Consider the following 19,915-nt stretch of genomic DNA (forward strand, 5'->3'; position numbering starts at 1 on the left):
GACTGAGCTAGCCTAATATAGTCTTTTTAAGACCTTAGAAACCCAAAACATGTACTCAAAGTGTGGAACATCTTGTGTGAATGTTTTTATACAGCAAGATTAAATTCCGAGCTTAGTTTCTGATTGTTTGTTTATTTTTTTATAGCTATGAAGATTTTTGTAACAACTAAAAATTCAAAAAACCAAGGAATAGAAGAAGCTTTGAAAAATCGCAATTTTACTGTAGAGAAGATGAGTGCTGAAATTAATGAGATCATTCGTGTATTACAACTCACTTCTTGGGATGAAGATGCCTGGGCCAGCAAGGTTAGTGTTATTGGAAGAGAAATAAGCAAACTCCTGAATTCTCCCCCTCACACTTTATCTTGTAATTGTGGGTAACGTAAGACTACTGAGATATTATGAAATGATTTCTACTTCACTTTTCCTGGGTTTCATGAGTTAGTTGCTGCTTTTGCAAATTCCCTTTGCCCCAGGCTAGAACAAATAAATAGGCATGTGGGGTGAATGGCTGATTGAAGACTGAGATGTGTTGCTTATTCTTTAAGCTGGACACTCATTGGGCTGGTGGAGGAATTCTTGTAGGGTGTATACTCCCCTGGGTGGGAACCCTGCCTTATTATATGGGTGGTTGTTGCTAGGTGACCAAGGAAGATACAGAATATGACTGTTAATTTAATTTTATGGAAAGTTATCCTTAACCAATCTTTGACCTAAGAAATCTACAGAGGAGAAACTCTTGGCATTTCTAGGTGTGTCTGTTTGTCATACCATTTTCCTTAAGGAAAGCTTAATTAAAATATTGGTTTTCATATTCGTCCTTGAGTTTGAGGGGTTCCTTCACCCTTTATCTAGAATTTCTTCTGAACTCCAGAAGGGTTGATTCCTTCTGGAGCCTAGCAGCAGTGATCTTATGTTGATACTGCTCTGGTCTACTTTTCCTTGTCTAGTGACTGTCTGGGAGATCTGAGGCACTTAGGTTTATTCTTTCCTTATAGGAGCCCAAGATACAACCAATGGGGGAAACACACTGCCTCCAGGATCCAGCTTCTCCACCCAAATGATGTTTCCAGGGCCCCCCCTGGAAAAGAGGGGATTTGTAGTATGACTTCCATTGGGTACCCAGTATGGTTGTATAGAAAGAGGGAATTTGTAGTATGACTTCCATTGGGTGCCCAGTATGGTTGTATAGAAAGAGGGGATTTGTAGTATGACTTTCATTGGGTGCTCAGTAGGGTTGTGTTTGTTCTTCAGAACACCTCTAAGGTAAGGTCAAAGCTGGGTCTTAAAATCATATTGCCCAGAAAGTGAATCTAAATATGCAGAAGGAAATTAGCTTAACTATGGATTTTACAGAGACACAAAGTTCTTGAACAAGTTTTAAGACTGTATTTTCAATCTATATGGTAAAATCATTTTATTAAGTCTTTGATATTTTACTTAATTTTGCTTTTGCATATTTGACAACTTTCACTTCCCTGTTATGACTTCTTTATGCATCTTTTTTTGTTCTCTTGTCTGTTTTATTCTTTTTCTCACATTTAGAAGGTAAGCTTTCTCTTGCCCTCTAGTCTCTTTTTCGCTTAAAAAGAGAAAAAAGCATGTCTGTAAGGTTTTCTTGTGCTGTGTGCTGTGCCTTATTCTGTGTGCCGGTGTGTTACACTGTGCTCGAATATGTGTCAGAATGTGATTTAATAGGGCCTTGGGGCTGTGCCAGGCAAACTGACTCTGGCTCATATTGAGTTATTGCTTTTGGGAGAGCAAAATAAAAGACATTACTATGGGATATCAGGCTTTCTGTATTTGGTGGATGCTTTCATCTTTTTGAACAGGCTCCTAAGAACTGTTTTGGCCTGGTCATTCCCACTGACTTCATTTGAAGGGCAAGTTTCTCTAAGTAGCTGGGTGACCTCCAAGTGACCTATGGACCCTGTTCTTGGGAAATGAAACTTGTAGCAGATGCCATCTCTCTATTTGCATTTCATATCAGTCTCTGCTTTTGGAGACGTGTCATTGAGGTTTTAAACCATAATGAAAATGAGTAGGTTGAAGAGTTTAGATGGGTCACCTGTCCTTCACAGTGACCCTAGCCTTCAAAATCAAAAAGGGAAAAAGTTAAGTGTATCTAAGATTTTTCCTAACTTCAGCCCGTGGTTCACTGCATGTTCTGCTAAGCTGTGAATCATCCATAGTTCTCCATGACCTCACATTCCCCTAACCTAATCTCTTTCCTTATTCTCTCTCTTTTGCTTCTAGCAGATGAGAAATAGCAAAAAAAAGAGGAGCAGGTCTTACCACCTCAATGTTTTTCTATTTTTGGAGGGGAAAAGTTATCCATCATTTAGTAAATAAGTGTTGCTGAGCTTTATTTTGTACAAGTGCCATTGAGAGATGCTTCTTCTTCTTCTTTTTTTTTTTTTTTGAAATGTGGTCAGTTGAGTTTTTCAGGATAAGGATGTGGCACCTGGGGAGATATACAAGGGAAATGAACCTGGTCCCCACTGTGTACATTCTTGTAGCTGTCTCATTTTTATGCTGATCTGGAAGGAACCAGACTGTACGGGGTGTTGCAAAACTATCAGAATGAAAGAAAGTAAATAAAATTAGTTCAACCAAAAGAAGCTCAAGTACAAAATGACATCAGAATGAGCAAGAACTGTTCATTTTTAAGTCTCATTTTGTTTTGGTTTTACATTTACCTGGTTCAAAAATCAAAATGCTATAAAAAGATAATATATGACAGATCTTACTTCTGACCCCATATCCATCTACTCTACTTCCAGCTACCCCTGAACTGTAATTACTTTTATTAGTTGCAAGAATAATGAGGGAAAAAAAATTTACCTTGAAAAGGTAAATTGGTACCTAGAATTTTGGTTATTTTTCAGTTTACTAGCATTATGCATCTTTCATTGCTCACCTGTAAGCAGTGAATTAATCAGACCTTGCGTCTATCTGTGAACACTGAGTCCCTATTCTATTTAATACGTGATATCTTTTACCTCCTCTCGACCCTACCAATTAAGAATTAACTTTGTCTTACCATACTTGTTTCATGCTTCCCCATTGGTGCAGTTTTCTCCTGGAAAGTGATGGTTCCTCTAGAAAAGTGGGGGAAGAAAGTAAGTGGAAAAAATTTTTGGTAAAAGTGCGTTTTGCCGAATAAGTTAAGTTCTTAAAGAGGCAGTGCAATAGCTGATTATTTTACCTTTTATACCTACATTCAAATTACATATTTACACATTTAAAAGTACTTTGAGTTTAAATGCTTCATTTTATTTTGAGAATAAAAATTTTCCCCTCCTGAAATCAATAATCTTCGTATAGTGATCATTAAAAATGAATTTAGTGTTCATTATGAAAGAAATTTGTGAATTAAATACAACTCTAATTCTGCCCTTTGTAAATTTAGCAATCTCTTTTTAAAATATTTATATTACTTGTTTCTTGATGCATGCTGAGAATTAAGAGGAAGTGAGAAAAATTTTAAGCTAAGAATTTTTTTACCCTACCTAGATGCTCCTACAACTGACCCTGAGTCATCCCATGCTGTTATTCAGAATTAGTTCTCTCCCCACCCCCACCCCCTTTTTTTTTTTCCAAGATTTTGTTTAGTTATTTGAGAGAGAGGGAGAGAGAGCACACAGGGAAAAGGAGAAGCAGACTGCCCGCTGAGCAGGGAGCGCAATGTAGGCCTCGATCCCAGGGCCCTGAGATCATGCCCTGAGCTGAATGAAAGCAGATGCTTCATCGTCTCAGCCACTCAGGCACCCATAGAATTAGTTCTTGTGGATCTCCTGCCCCTGTAGGCCTAGGCTGGTGGTGGGGTAGAAGTAGTGACTGACTCACAAGATGTCTTGCACAGAAGATTTTTGTACCCTACCAGAGAAGGAAATACTGTTTAGAACTTGTGATCTTACTTGGTCTTACTTACAGATAGTTGAGGTTTAAGTGTTGATATTTATTTCATTTTTGAAAAAAAAGGTTGTAAGTGTAACATTATTAGAATGTCTACTGTGAAAATGAAACATGATTTAAGATTGACTTGATTAATTAAAACGATTCTACTTTAGATGTTTTATTTTTATTACTGAAATACAGTTGACATATAATGTTATAATAGTTTCAAGTGCACGCATAATGATTTGACAATATGTGAACTTTTTAATGAGTCTTAGACTGTTTTCTTTTAGCAGCTAATACAATAGAGGACTTATCTCTTAGAGTTTGAGATAAGTAGTTAATTCAGACATTTATCATATTTTAGCCCCTCCCCTCAAACTGAAGAAGAGCCCAAAATGTTGAAGCAATTGATATTTCCCTTCTCATCCAAGTGATCTTCTACTTGGTACATCTGATTGTACACACATAGGTGGCATTGCATTTTAGAGCTGGGAAGGTATTCTTAAAGATGAGGAACTAAAGCCTAATTTGCCTGAAGTCTCGGGGGAGACAACTTTCTCTTGTTACTTAAATGTAGTTTGTAAGATTTTGTTCTACTGCCCATTTATTCTTTCCAGAAACATTTGTTTAAAACACGGATTAAGGGGTGGAAATGCCATCAGTAATGGAACAGAGTGGGAAGAGTGGGGAGGGGAGGTGTCAGAGGGAAAAGGGAGAGTAGATTGGGCAGCAAACAAGAGGCAGTCCTTAGTCCCATACTGAAAATTTTCTAGAACATGGCATTGTAGGACCTCACTTTTTCTATCACAGTTCCTTTTGATTATCTCTAGGAGGAACTCCAGGGTTCTCAGTACTATTCTGTGTTCCTTAGAACTAATTCTATATTAAATTTCAGGAGTGTTTCAGTTCCTGGGAGAGCATATAAAAAGTAGTTCTTTTAAGGTTGTCCTTCCACCTTTTGGTGTGTGTGAGACTGCCAAGTCAGTGTGGTTTTTTCATTTAAAATCTGAACTCATAAGAATTTCACTGTAAAAGGGACCTTGGGGAGGTGACCAGATTCCTGTTAGCTGTCCCTAAAACTGCATGCCTAGATCTGGTCTTTTTTACACTCACTCTTCAAAACAAAACAAAACAAAACAAACAAACAAAAAAGAACAACAAAAACCCAGAGAAGAGATTAATGGAGACTTTTCTCTTTTCCAAATTTGAGATTTTACAAAGATACTCCAATGATGATTTTTTTCTCTATTAATATACTTCTTAAAAAAATATACTTCTTATGATGCTTATGACAGTTCTGTCAATTCCAGAGTAAAGACTGCTCTTCAAAAGAAGTATATATGAGATTCTTAGAAGACCAAAATATTTGTTCCCATGGACCTTTTTTATTTTGATAGGACATTAAAGTGTAATGTGTTTAAATGATTATTCAAAACTTGCTCTGTTCCAGAAAGAATCGAAAGTGGTCCTTTCGGGAACCCTGGGTGGCGCAGCGGTTTGGTGCCTGCCTTTGGCCCAGGGCGTGATCCTGGAGACCTGGGATCGAATCCCACATCGGGCTCCTGGGGCCTGCTTCTCCCTCTGCCTGTGTCTCTGCCTCTCTCTCTCTCTCTCTCTCTCTCTCTCTGTGACTATCATTAAAAAAAAAAAAAAAAAAAAAGTGATCCTTTCAGTTACTGCTTTAAATCCTCAAAATTGTCTAAAATTTATGCTATTAAAAACTCTGGTAACTAACTGAAATTGTCACTTTAAATAATGTAGCTTCATTTCAACTTTTAATGGATCATTTTTAGGGGCAAATTAGCACCTCTTAATTTTAACTTATTTTTTTTATTTTTTAAGGATTTTATTTATTTATTCATAGAGACAGAGAGAGAGAGAGAGAGAGAGAGAGGCAGAGACACAGGCAGAGGGAGAAGCAGGCATCATACAGAGAGCCTGAGGTGGGCTCGATCCAGCGTCTTCAGGATCACGCCCTGGGCTGCAGGCGGCGCTAAACCACTGCGCCACCGGGGCTGCCCAATTTTAACTTATTGATGTCACATCTTCTCCCACTCAGGAGTAAATTACTCACTTCCCGAGGATTAGATTCTTTCCTTGAAGTGTGGTGGCCATTCATGCTTTATTAGGAAGAAAAAAAGCAATGATTTTTGAGGGTACTGAATAGAGCAAAGCTACTATTTCCATCATGTTTCAAATCATTTTTGGGCAGTGAAGAATAAAATAAGTCATTTATGGTAGTAAGGATTAGGATTTTGATTTTTAGAGCTTATTTTCTGGTCAGTATTAACCAAAGCCAAAATCAACAAGGGAAAGACTTACTATTACTGAAGGTTAGAATCTTCGGCAACTCTTTTTGGTAAAAGAAAAAAAACTCATGAATTTCATTTAATATAAAATAAAGAGGTTTGATGTCAGCAAACCTGTGATCAGTTGGATTTGTAGGACTGTTTCTTAGTTTGTAAAATTGCATTTAAATTTGAGGTTCAATGAAGTAATGAGGGGAAGCAATACCTAAAACAGAACCTATCATGCAGGAAATCCTCAATTAAAGTTAGTTTCCAGACTAGTAGCCTTTTTATTTATTATTATTATTATTATTATTATTATTATTTTATTATTATTTTAAAAGTAGGCTCCATGTCCAATGTGGGGCTCAAACTCATGACCCGGTGACCAGGAAATGCATGCTCTACTGACTGAGCCAATGAGGAGCCCCCAAAGAGTAACCTTTATTTTTTTATTTTTTATTTTTTAAAGATTTATTTATTTATTTATTCATGATAGAGAGAGAGAGAGAGGCAGAGACACAGGAGGAGGGAGAAGCAGGCTCCATGTCGGGAGCCCGATGTGGGACTTGATCTCGGGACTCCAGGATCGCGCCCCAAGCAGGCGCTAAACCACTGAGCCACCCAGGGATCCCCTCAAAGAGTAGCCTTTAATGCTAGAGTAGACCCACAAAATATTTGATCTTTTGAAATGAAATCAATTTCCAGTTTTTTCACTGAAAAAATAATAGCGTGTTAGAGAAATGGTTATTTAAAAGATTATAAATTATTTTCACGTGGGTATAATTTCTCTTTAGAGTAGGCACAGACTTCCCTAGGAAGAGATTATGATTTTTTCTTTTCTGTGCCTAGACAAAATCCTGTAACTTGTATTAGACCCTAGGCTATCTAATTCTCTGAGGTTGGGAGTTGTCTGAGCCTCTTTTAAAATAGGTATTGATTTGGGCCTTGCTAATCTGGAATCAAGCTAAAGCTGGCTTTTAAAGACAGGGTTTGTTGTACAGATTAATGTAGAACAAGATGGAGGAGGAGTAGATATTTAAGCTATTTGAGAATACAAGCACTTAAAAAATGCCATTTGTCTACTTGTACTAATTCAAATGGATTTCGAAAGAGATACTCTTATGACTCTCCCTGCCTTCTTTTGAGAGATAGCCTCCATAATTCCATATAACTTGATAATAAAAAATATTCTATTTACATTTTTTTGGTAATTTAGTTCACTTCTCTTCAGTTGCTGTGGCTGAGAATTTGTTATTTAGAGCCTTTGATAGCTGAGGTTAAGACAGAAGAACAAACTTTATCTGTTTAGATGGGGAAGGAGGAAATACTAAAGCTGAGAGTCCTTATAGTTTGAATAGATACTTTGGAAAAGGTGTGGTCAGGCTGCTGACCTTACCCCACTGGGCGCTCGCTGCCAGTGCTTATTTTGTACTAGTTTTGGGTCTTGAGTGGATTAGAGAAGTGGGGAAGCTCCTCGTGCCCCCATGTGGAAGAGTGGTGATACAACACCTTTAAGAACCCCACTTTGCAGGACTGGGAAGTGAAAAAAAAGTTAGAGATTCAGGGCATTGCTTAGAATTTCAGAGGTTAACTCTGTGCTTTGTTGTGTGAACTCTGTAAGAGCCAGTTCCCTAGAGCAAAAGGAGTTCAGCTGTCTTTTTTTTTATTTTAAAATTTTATTTATTTATTTATTTTAGAGAGAGACAGAAGGCATGAGTGGTGGGGTGGGGGCAGAGGGACAGAGAGAATCCCAAACAGTATGGAGCTGGACATGGGGCTCCATCCCAAGACCTGAGCTGAAATTGAGTCAGGCGGTTAACTGACTGAGCCACCCAGGAGCCCCTCATCTGTCTTTTAAGGTGTTAAATAGAGACTTACGAGATAGCCAGCCTGTCAGTTGTGAGGATGGATACCTGGGTACTTTTTACATTGTTCTCTACATTTTTGTGTATTTTAACAACTCCATCAAATTATAGGTGTTATTTTTAGTGTGCTTCAGCTTTTCATGCTATGTCTTGGGAGGTTTTATGGTAATTTAATACTAACCGTTATGAATTCTGATTGTAAACAATAAATTGAGACCCACTTATTTTATCCTGCCTCTTCTTCCAGGTTAGGATGATGAGGGAACTTAGAATGAGGAAGATGAAGAATATGGCAGAGAAGGCCAGAAAAAGTTTTTTCTTGCATTACATGGAGTGGTTTATTTGTGGAATTAAAACTAAATTGCTAGATTAAAATTTTCCATTTTTTTCCAGCCAGTAACTCCAAGTTTTTCAGATTAATTAAGTATAGTGAAGCATTATCCAGTGTTTGTGTATTTCAGAACAAGATGTAAAAGAACTGTGATTTGTGACACCACGTGCTAATGAGGCTTCCCTGATGCAGGGAGGGCTGTGCCAGGGCCGCAGTAGATGATTGTTGAGTAGAAGGCTGATAATGAGGCATGTGACAACAGGGCTTTTTCCTGCTGCAGACATTAAGCATCTTTTGGCTTGAGTGATTTTTACCAGTTTTCACAGTTTAGCAATAGATCAGAAAACAAAATAGAATTAACTGAAGATTTGCATGCACGATGCTGCATTTTGACAGAAATAAGCATTCTGGTGTGATGAGAGTATTTTTAAGGCTGTTGTAGGACTACCTTAGCTATTGTATGTTAAGTGCTGTAACTTTTTCTCTGTCTTACTTTGTATCATGGTATCTCAGTTTTTGCAAATAAAATAACTGTATTTCTCTTCAAAAGGACACTGAAGCCATGAAGAGAGCATTGGCCTCCATAGACTCCAAACTGAACCAGGCCAAAGGTTGGCTCCGTGATCCCAGTGCCTCTCCAGGTAATCTAGTTCTGCTTCTCTGACAGATACAATAAAAAACTAAAAGTTGAGCCAACAAAAGAAATAAAGAAAAATCTTCCCATAACCTCATTCTGAGATAACTACTGCAACATTAAGGGACATACTCTATTCTCTAATAGTTTTGACTAATCAAAGCATTTACTGGTCCTTAAAAGAATGAAGGGCAAAGACCAATCACCTTTCATTCTGGAGGAATTAACCAAGCTGAGCTGGGCATTCTTTGCTAGATTATTGGTTCACTTCTTCCCTGAATCAGAAAGGTAATTATTTTGAATAAAAACTCTTCTCTTTTAGTTCCCATTGGGCAGATTTCCATTTATGTCAACAAAGTACTTAATTAAACAGATTAAATGATGATGCCAATAAGAATTGGAAAGCAAAATTGACTTATGTAAAGACCCAAATGGGTTATTGAGCTAGGTTTTATGGATTTTCTAATCTAATATTCAGTTTTAGATTAATATTTGAATGGACGTGAAAAGCCTAATGGAGGTTAGAGGTGCTAAGTAGTATTAAATTAGTAGAGCCTATTTTCATCATCCATATTCTTACCACAAGCTGCTTATCATCTCCAGATGGATATGGTTCCAAGTATCTTTTTTAGAAGTATCTGCGGTTGAAACCTCACCCTCTGGTTGTTAGGGCATGGTTAGCTATCAGATGTATTGTCTTCTATTCACTTGTCATTTAAAATCATCCATTCCTTCATGAATGAAATGACTTGTAAAGCATCCTTCCTAAATAATTAATGCATCAACAGTGTAGATATTGAATATCTCTTTATTTTAGGGGATGCTGGTGAGCAGGCCATCAGACAGATCTTAGATGAAGCTGGAAAAGTCGGTGAACTCTGCGCAGGCAAAGAGCGCAGGGAGATCCTGGGAACCTGTAAAATGCTGGGGCAGATGACTGATCAAGTGGCTGAACTCCGAGCCAGGTAAAATTCCTCTACTCTTACCTGAGTTAGGTAACAGATTGGATGGCATTCCTGACAAAGTGATTCAGAGAGTAAGGGCCTGCTAATTTTACTGTGTTCTTTTTGATGAATGGATAACAGATTATTATAGTCTATGAATTCTCTTGAGATTGAAGTGAACTTTTCCTTTGATAAACTTTTAAAGTAGGCAGATGCCTTGTAGTAAAGTTGAAATTGAAATGGAAATCTGGTATCTTAGTTTCTAGCCACAGGCTTATGATGAATAAGGGGCAGTGGTGAAGTCTGGCATGGGTAGGCATATCTTTTATTAAGGATGGGTAAAAAGAAACATAAAGAGTGAAAATATTGGAATTGTTTTGCATTATTTAAAAAACCACTTAAGTAAGTTATCATGTATGTTGATTATTTCTAGGATTTTTTGAGTTTCTATTTCATCATTATTCATTTGGTTTCATAATTCTTTTACCTACTTCAAGGCTTGACTTCTAGAACTTTTCCCCCTGTATACTATATATAGTTTGTTATTAAGAAAACTCAGTATAACATAGGCTTCTTTGGAACTCACCCGTAGAGTCAATGAAGTTCTAAAAGATACTCATTTTTATGGAATTTTATAATATGGGCATTCTTGAAACTCAATTTCAAGAATTGAAATATGGGGACTACTGGTGTGGCTGAATATTAATTTGGCTTCAAGAATGTCATGAAACACCTTGAGATAACTGGAATATGCAGGGTCTCCAAACAGGCCTCAGAAATACCCCTTGACAAGTTGTACACTGTTAGACCTGGTTTCAAATGTATTAACAGAATAGACATAAGAATACAGTTCTTGGGGTACCTGGTTGGCTCAGCTGGTCGAATGTGCTACTCTTGATCTTGGGGTTGCGAGTTTGAGCTCCACATTGGATGTAGAGATTACTTAAAAAAAGAAAAAAAGAATATAGTCCTTTTTTTTTTTTTAAGTTTATTTTTTAGTAATCCCCCCACCCAACACGGGGCTTGAACCCACGACCCTGAAATTAAGAGTCACATGCTCCACTGACTGAGCCAGCCAGGTCCCCCAAGAATACAGTTCTTAAAGGCATGGTTCTTAACCTTTTGGGTCAAGATAATTCTTATCTGATGAAAGCCATTAATCTGTACATAAAAAGATGCCCATAAACATGCCTGTGTAATATGTGTAATTTCCAGAGGTTCGTGGATTCACCGTAGCCCTGGAAGTTCCAAGGGTTTCAGGTCAAGAGTCTTTACCTTATAGGGAGAAGGAACTGCATAAATAAATGCGGTCTCACTGAGCTCAATGAGCCTTTTTCTCCTGCTGTGAAGCAGTCTCCCCTGTCATGAGCATGACAAGAACTTTACAGAAAGGACAAAAAGAAGTTCTGTTCCCATTCGGAGAATTGCCAGTGCAGTTTGACAAGATTCTTGGCTCTTCTAATTTCTCACTGCTGGCTCTTTTGTCTGCAGCCTTTTCACAGTGTGGTAGACAGTTTTCACTTGGAATTCTCGAATACACAGTTGTATGTGTTTAGAGAAAGATGAATTTGAGCAAGAGAACAAGGTGGTTGCTGTATGGGATCGACTGTAAATCTGTAAAGAGACAAGGCTACAACAGTGATGAGCTGTGGGCCTGCTTCACACTGGAGCCTGCAGTGTCCTTTTCTGATGAAAGATTAGCAAGCTATCTCCCTGTTAGCCTTTCTTAAATATGCCTAGCTATTTAACATTTTAGTGGCTGAGGCTCAGCAACAATTTCCTCATTGATAAACTTCTTTTCAGTTGCTAGGGTTTCTAGGTTGTAAGGATCTATTTTTCCTCCATGGGACCCAGTAAACTTTTATTTTGAATGAAATATTATAAATATTTTTTACATTTTCACACTTGGACTTTTGTCCTCTAAAAAGTTTCTCATCACGAATGACTAGAGTTGAAAGAAAAAAGCAAATTAAATTGTAAAAGGTCCCAAAAGCCTTCCACTCCTCAGCACATCTAAGGGGAAGCCTCAAGTACAAATGAAACATACCTGGCAATAAATATTATTGGGTTCATGACTTTACATATTGGTATAGATGAAAAACAAAGATGAATTTTAGGAGAACAGATAAATGAATGACAGATCTATGCTACTATTAAGGGGAGCTATGATGTTTTGGAGTTCATCCTAAAGTCAGAAGCTTAGGTTAGGAGGATAAGCTTGCCTTTCTACCAACTGATAAAGTTCCCCACCCCATCATTGAGAGTACCAGGCGGAGTGGCTTAAAAATCTGAGTTTGTGAAACGGTGGCAAATCTTACTTTGTTATGACTTGGGAAGTCTCTTACAAAGAGAAAACAAGTGTCTAATGATGCACCTCATTTTTAATATAGCGTACCACTTCCGAGAGAGGAAAATAGTAAAATTAGTCCTTCAGGAGAATGATGGAAAAAAAAAACCCAGTTTCTCACCAACAGTGCTTTTTTCCTCCTTAGTACCAACTGGTTTTGATATTTATAGATTGCATAGGAGTGGAAGGTAGACATTTACAATTATTATTAGGTTTATTATAATAATAATGACAGTTAAATAGCAGCAGTAGTTATATTATTTGTATGGCTTTGTTGCCACAGTGTTCTATAGTTTACCCTTTTGCTTGAAGCCACTCTGTTGGGTAAGCTGGGCAAGTCCTGTTACCTACCCAGTCCTCATTTTATAAGTGAGAAAGCTAAAGCCTGTCATAAACAAGGTTCACAGGTCCCAAGACTAAGAATTTGAACACAGATCTGCTTGGTCCCAGTTTGGTGTGCTTTTAGTAGCACTGGGCATGCTACTTCCTGAAATATTTTCGATGTATACTTGCCCATAAATAAGACAATCTAATGGGATTTTTTTTTTTAAAGCACACATTACTATGGTAACAAACCCTCCATAGCAAGAAGATCACAAGCACATTTTCCCCCTGAAGTTCAGACTTGATTATGTAATCACCATCAAGAGGAGAATCATTATTATCAAAATTTGCAGTCTGGTCTTTAAAGTGGTTATGCAGTTCCAGGAAGCTAATGCATATTTTTAAAAGCAAAAGGAGAAAGTAGATGATTTGGGTGTTTTGCTTTATTTCTGTGTTTTCTTGTGCTACCCCAGATTTGCTGGAGGAAAGGAAAAAGACAAGCATGTTAACAAAAATGACATATTTGTGCTTCTCATGATATTTTGCCAGTAAGTATTTGAGAGAGTGCAATGACAACATCTGTTTTGAACAGAGGACAAGGAGCCTCACCAGTGGCCATGCAGAAAGCCCAGCAGGTGTCTCAGGGTCTGGATGTGCTCACAGCAAAAGTGGAAAATGCAGCCCGCAAGCTGGAAGCTATGACCAACTCAAAGCAGAGCATTGCCAAGAAGATTGATGCTGCTCAGGTAGTAATGATGATTTTCAGGAGGGGTGGGAAATAAATATCCTGCATCTCTGTCTGTCTGTCTTTCTTATTTACTGTGGGTGGATAACGAGTATTTCTAAGTGATGACTGATTCTCGGCATTTACCAATGTTAACACCTCTCCCTTTCACCACAGATTTAGACTCATGTTATCTCTATTTTGATATAGAGATCTTAATTTTGAATACTTTGATCAGTTAAAAGAATGTACTCTGAGTACCAAGAAAATCCTAGTTCCTGGTAGAGATCACAGAATATGAAAACTGTTCTTTATGTTAAAATTCATAACTATATTTGGTCATAGCACTGTTAAAGGGTTAGAGTTTTCGGATGCTACTCCTGTAAAATGATTTTCATGCATTTCACAGAGAAACACAAATGTTTGAGCAGGTGAATTAATAAGGTGTGATTAAGCCAAAGATAAGATAAAGCTTGTGAAAATATTTATTCTAACGGGGATGGAAAAAATAACTTATAAGCAGATGAAGGATAGATTTGATTTTACCTGAGCCAAGAACCTGTGTAAAACAATAAGAATCAGCATTATAAAAGTGATCACTGGTGTGCCTTGTGATTACTTTTGAGATCTTTCTGATGGCCTTGTTAAGTTTAAAGAAATAGTTTCTGAGGAGATCACAGTGTGCTTTTTCCCCCTTTCTGTGTGTGCAGAATTGGCTTGCAGATCCAAATGGTGGACCAGAAGGAGAAGAACAGATTCGAGGGGCTTTGGCTGAAGCTAGGAAAATAGCAGAGTTGTGTGATGATCCTAAAGAGAGGGATGACATTCTACGTTCTCTTGGGGAGATATCTGCTCTGACTTCTAAATTAGCAGATCTGCGGAGACAGTATGTATTTAATTTCTGATATTGCCCTTTAATCTCTCTTTTCCCCCTGGCATGTAGATGGTTGAATGCTGTAGGTTAAAGGCACATATGATATTCTTCCACTATATTCCTGTTGATTCTGTATGACATGGCTAGGTCAGATATTACTTCTATTTTATTATTGCCATAACTGAGGGTTAATGATTTATTGCTGGTCAGATGGTTTTAAATGAATAAATTTAGGATGCCAAGAACTCCTTTTTTGAGATCTACTTTTTAATTTCTAAGCTAGGACTTTTTCTGCTACATCATATTTGTGGCATAACCGATTTCCAGGCATATGAGGAAAATAATTTTTGTGGCTCTCTAAGAAAAGATGCTGTGGAGGGGGTGGGGAGGGGAGGCATAAGAAGACACTTTTTTCTTTCCCCAGCAATGTTATTTCTTATGTAACTATTATGAAAGATCCTTAAATACGATGTCCTCATCACAGCTGCTGCGTTTAAAGACTTTCATGGCATCATCCACTTTGATTATGTAGGAAAGAGGTGTAGCTTTGTTCTTTTGATTGATATTTTTCTCTCTTAAACAAACTGCAGCACGTGCTGAAAGAACATTACAAGAGTACAATGTCGAAGTAAAAGTTTCTTCTTCCCCACCTTAGTCCTCTAGCCTCTTATCTGGGGTTACCGTAGTCAAGTATTTTGTGAGATTTGGGTTTTCATTTAACTTGCATATTTCATTTCCTCTTCTTCCATGGGAGAACCTAACCTTTTTTCTGTGACAGGCACCTTGGAGTTCTTTCAAGTCTTGTATTGACCAAGAGGACAATGGTGGTTAAAAAAAAGCACATTCCTGTCTAGCTAGGGCTATGAAATAGGAACTGAGTGGGAGCAGAATAGACACGCTTTAGGCAGAAAATTGTGATGAGACCAATTTAAATAATAGCTCAAGTTTGATTATATACCAAGCTTGATCATTTGGGGATGACTGAATTGTTTAGACTGAGAAAATAAATAATTTGACAATTGTACAATATAATGTCTATGCAGTTAGGTCTATGTTCATTAATATTAACCTATTTATATAATCTGTTTACATTCTTATTAGTTTAAAAATACTGAGAGGAGAAAACTATTTTAAAGACCTTAACACAATTCCATATACATATCAGGTACTCATTATGTTTCTTAATGATGAAGAGAGAATTGATGGTAATGGTATCAACAGCAAATGTCCCTGTGTGGTCACATGCCATCATTCCTTATTATAACATGTACATAGCTTCCTGGCAGTAGTAGTACGATCCACTCCTGGGAGCAGGAGCAGCCATGATCAGAACCATGATAAATAACCTTCTTTGTCCAGCTCTATAATGGAGAAGGTATTGAGATTTAAAGTCATAAAGGAGTTCTTAGGAGAGTATCTAAATTAGTCATTCTGGCAGGTAGAATAATATTTTCATTTTTATTGGTGAGACAGAGAAGATTCATCTGAAGTTTTCTCTAAGTAGACTTGAGATATAAAATGCATTAGACTTGGTATATGTTCATAGCGGTTAGAACCTGAAGTCTTTGGAGTAGGGTTTTGGGGGCAGTAATCTCCCTTTGTGATACATAATTGTGGTTTTCTTTTTATTTCTGTGTTGATGGTCTTGTTGAAGTTCTTTGGTTGCAAGGAACTAACTCAAGTAAAAAGTGGAAGTTTATTAGAAATATGTAGAGGCAGCTAATGGAGCTTGATAGTTTGAAGTATGGCCAGGTCTAGTGGAAATTGCAAGCTCCTCCCTCCATCTCTTGATAGTTGTATGGTATGCTGTCTGCTTCACTCTGTGTGTTGACTTTATTTGGGTTCTTTGTCTAGCTTTCACCTACCTGTTCCAGGCATAGTATGGCTTTCCAGTTCCAGATCTACCACTAGTTGACTATGTAGTGTTTTTGAAGTATGGACCAAGGACAACTTACCTTAAAATCATCTGGGAAGGTTGTAAAAAAAAAAAGTACACCCTGGACCCCTCACCAGCATACTTGATCAGAATCTCTTTTGATGATAGATTTAACAATCTGCATTTAAAACTAAGATCCCAGGTGACTTTTAGCCATACTGGAATTAGGTACCTTGCTTGACTGTGGTCTTGTTGTCTTTGAGTTAGATAACCAGTTTAATCAGTTATAGCAAAGATTGGAGAATTACTTGATAGCAATATAAGTTTCTAAGAGTGAGGACTCAAAAGTTAGAGCGCCTAGGTTTGAATCCCGAGTCCACCAAAGAAAGTGATAGACCTTGGGTAAGTTGTCCAACCTTTTGGCACCTCAGTTTTGCTTTTTGAATAGCGAGGATAACTTTGGTGTTTACCTTATAGGGTTGTTGTAGGATTAAATAATAGGAGTGTTTGCAGTAGTAACTATCAGAGTTGGAACTCAAAGGACTGTACTCCTGGGCACCTGGGTGGCTCAGTTGGTTAAGCATCTGCCTTTGGCTCAAGTCACGATCTCAGGGTCCTGGGATTGAGCCAGGCTCCCTGCTCAGTTGGATGTCTACTTCTCCTTTTCCCTCTCCCTACCTCCTGCTTACCCCACTAGTGCTCTCTTTTTCTCTTTCTCTCTCTCTCAAAAAAAAAAAAAAAAAGGATCGTACTACTACTAGTTCCATAGCTAGTTCTTTTATTTTTTTTATTTTTTTTTAATTTTACTTATTTATTGATGAGAAACACAGAGAAAGGTAGAGACATAGGCAGAGGGAGAAGCAGGCTCCCAGCTGGGAGCATGGTGTAGGACTAGTCCAGGACCCCGGGATCACAACCTGAGCCAAAGGCAGACGCTGAACCACTGAGCCACCCAGGTGCCCAGAGTATAGTCCTTTGAGTTCCAACTCTGATAGTGCCCCCTACTATAGCTAGTTCTACAGGTGCCCCCTACTATAGCTAGTTCTACAACTACTTCAACTACTGTTATACAACATACATGGCTACTTGAGCCCACCTAGTTCCTGAGGGAAGTAGTATTTTCTGCAATGGCTGAGTGTTGCTTGATTGAGCTCGGCTAACCAGATGGTTGAGCTTGATTGAGGTAGAATGACTCAATCTCCTATTTAATGTTTTAACTGGGATAATGCAATCTGAATTTAAATTATTAATTTCTTAATTTAGTGCCAAATAAACCATTCTCCTTCCAAACTAAGCTAATAATAATGATTAGCAATTTATCATCTCATTAGCATTTGTATAGCAATTAAAATCATCTCAGTGTAAATAGTGTCTGTGACAGGATGGCTTTTTTTTTTCTCTTCAGGGGCAAAGGAGATTCCCCAGAGGCCCGAGCATTGGCCAAACAGGTGGCCACAGCCCTGCAGAACTTGCAGACCAAAACTAATAGGGCTGTGGCCAATAGCAGGCCCGCCAAGGCAGCTGTCCACCTTGAAGGCAAGATTGAGCAAGCACAGCGGTGGATTGATAATCCCACAGTGGATGACCGGGGTGTTGGTAAGGCCATAAGTGCACTTAACCTTCATTAAACTGGTCTCAGTGAAAATAAGCAAGATGTTGATAGAGATCTTGTTCGTCTGTAATTAGGTGCAGAAAGGGTTCTTAGCTCCTGGTAAGTAAGTCATTCTACAACATGACTCCATTTCCAAATGTAGCTGATATGATTCCTGTGATTTAATCAAAAAGAATTAGCAAATAAATGATCTTGCTATGGGCAAATAGAAAGGTCCTTAGATTGGAATTGAAATTTTGAACTAATTATTTTCAGTATATAACTGTGTATACTTCTATTCTATTATATTTCTATTACAGTCATTGGAAAGTACCCAGTTAAATGTAATTTTTGAAAATAAGTAAGAGGCACTTAGGTACCAAGGTTATTTTCATTTGTAAGGGCTCTTGCATCACATAGTCACCAGTGGAATTGATAACTGAGAATTTTGATTTTGGGGAGATTTTAGGGATGAATCTATAAGAATTTAGGTCATTTTATGATAGCAAGCCATCTGAAGCTGAAAGATCTGTTTACTTCATTAACTGTATTTGTTGGATAAAAAGATAAATTTTTAAGTTGGTGATTCCTGGTGTTGGGGAATCAGACAGATGCATAATTTACTGGGGGAGGAATAAATTGGTATAAACGTTCTGAACAGCAATTTAGTATTACATGTTAAGAGCTTTAAAAAAGTTCATACTCATTGACTTAGCAATTTGACGTAGAGGAATTCATTATAAAAAGTAATTAGACATGTTTCTAAGGAATTACACACAAGAATGTATATAAATATAAATGTTTAATATGTATGTGATCAATAATTATAAGTAATATAAAATATTATATAGATTTTTTTTAGGTCATGATTTTTTTTTAAAAGATATTTATTTATTTATTCATGAGAGGACAGAGGGGGTGGGGCAGAGACACAGGCAGAGGGAGAAGCAGGCTCCATGCAGGGAGCCAGATGCGGGACTCGATCCCGGGTCTCTAGAATCAGGCCCTGGACTGAAGGCAGGTGCCAAACCGCTGAGCCTTCCGGGCTGCCCTTAGATCATGATTTTTAAAGATATTCAGTGATGTGGAAAAATGCTCCCATTAAATAAAAGAAGCAAGAAAAATTAATGTAAAGTATGATCTCAATTTTGTAAAAGAGAAATGTATATTTGTATAGGAACATGCAATGCATCAAATAAACTAGAAAATTTACAATAACAAGGATGGATCTAGACGGTATAATGCTAAGTGAAATATGTCAGAGAAAGACAAATCATTTCTCTCATGATTTCACTCATCTGTAGATTTTAAGAAACAAAACAAATGAACTAAAAATTGAAATAAACTAATAAAACCAGACTTAACTATAGAGAATAAATTGATGGTTACCAGAGAGGATGTAGGTAGGGGAATGAGTGAAGTAGGTGAAGGGGATTAAGAGTATGCTTATAGTGATGAGCACTAAGTAATGTACAGAATTGTCAAATCACTATATTGTACACCTGAAACTAATACGACACTGTATGTGGCCTATACTGGAATTAAAATTAATACATTTTAGTAGAATAGTTTTTAAAAAGACCAGAAGGAAATGTTCAACTGTATCAATTTCTGAGGATTATGGTGAATTATCTATACTTATTTATACTTTTCTGAATTTCCTACAGTTTTCTATTATGAGGGGCAAAAACCCCACAAAATGTTACTAATTAAACAACAACAACAACAAAACCCCAACAATACAGCAGTTTACCACACTTGCCTTCTTTGGGTCTACGTGAATTACAGTGCTTTCCTCTGGATCCAGGTCAGGCTGCCATCCGGGGGCTTGTGGCCGAAGGGCATCGTCTGGCTAATGTCATGATGGGGCCATATCGCCAAGATCTTCTTGCCAAGTGTGACCGGGTGGACCAGCTGACAGCCCAGCTGGCTGACCTTGCTGCCAGAGGGGAAGGAGAGAGTCCTCAGGCGAGAGCACTTGCCTCTCAGCTCCAAGACTCCTTAAAGGTAAAACTTGGAAGCATATATCATTACATCTGTGTGCTTACCATTATTGACAAACTAGGGAGGCAGAGAGATTTTTAAAATACATAATTTCTTGAGTCTGGCAAAAGTGAAGAGTGGATCGAGGAGGATATAAGGAAGTCCAGAGCTTATTAGGAAAAAGCTCCCTTGTGTTTGACAGCGGCTGAAGTTTCTTTCTGAGTTTCA

General features: G+C 37.7%; 1 protein-coding gene across 4 annotated transcripts in view; it reads left to right on the forward strand.

Moving 5' to 3' along the window:
- Positions 1–19,915, forward strand: part of VCL (vinculin) — a 118,941-nt gene that overhangs the window by 76,040 nt on the left and 22,986 nt on the right. For 2 of the 4 annotated variants that reach the window (XM_035715309.2, XM_035715310.2), the window contains exons 6-12: positions 146–306; positions 8,938–9,031; positions 9,842–9,989; positions 13,232–13,385; positions 14,074–14,249; positions 17,519–17,709; positions 19,512–19,711. In XM_035715309.2, coding sequence (XP_035571202.1) covers positions 146–306; positions 8,938–9,031; positions 9,842–9,989; positions 13,232–13,385; positions 14,074–14,249; positions 17,519–17,709; positions 19,512–19,711 — 1,124 coding nt within the window. The remainder of the gene's footprint in view (positions 1–145; positions 307–8,937; positions 9,032–9,841; positions 9,990–13,231; positions 13,386–14,073; positions 14,250–17,518; positions 17,710–19,511; positions 19,712–19,915) is intronic. The other 2 variants (XM_025434866.3, XM_025434867.3) reach the window with 1 other exon arrangement.

Source organism: Canis lupus, chromosome 4, assembly GCF_003254725.2.
Source record: "Canis lupus dingo isolate Sandy chromosome 4, ASM325472v2, whole genome shotgun sequence".
Lineage (NCBI taxonomy): Eukaryota > Metazoa > Chordata > Mammalia > Carnivora > Canidae > Canis > Canis lupus.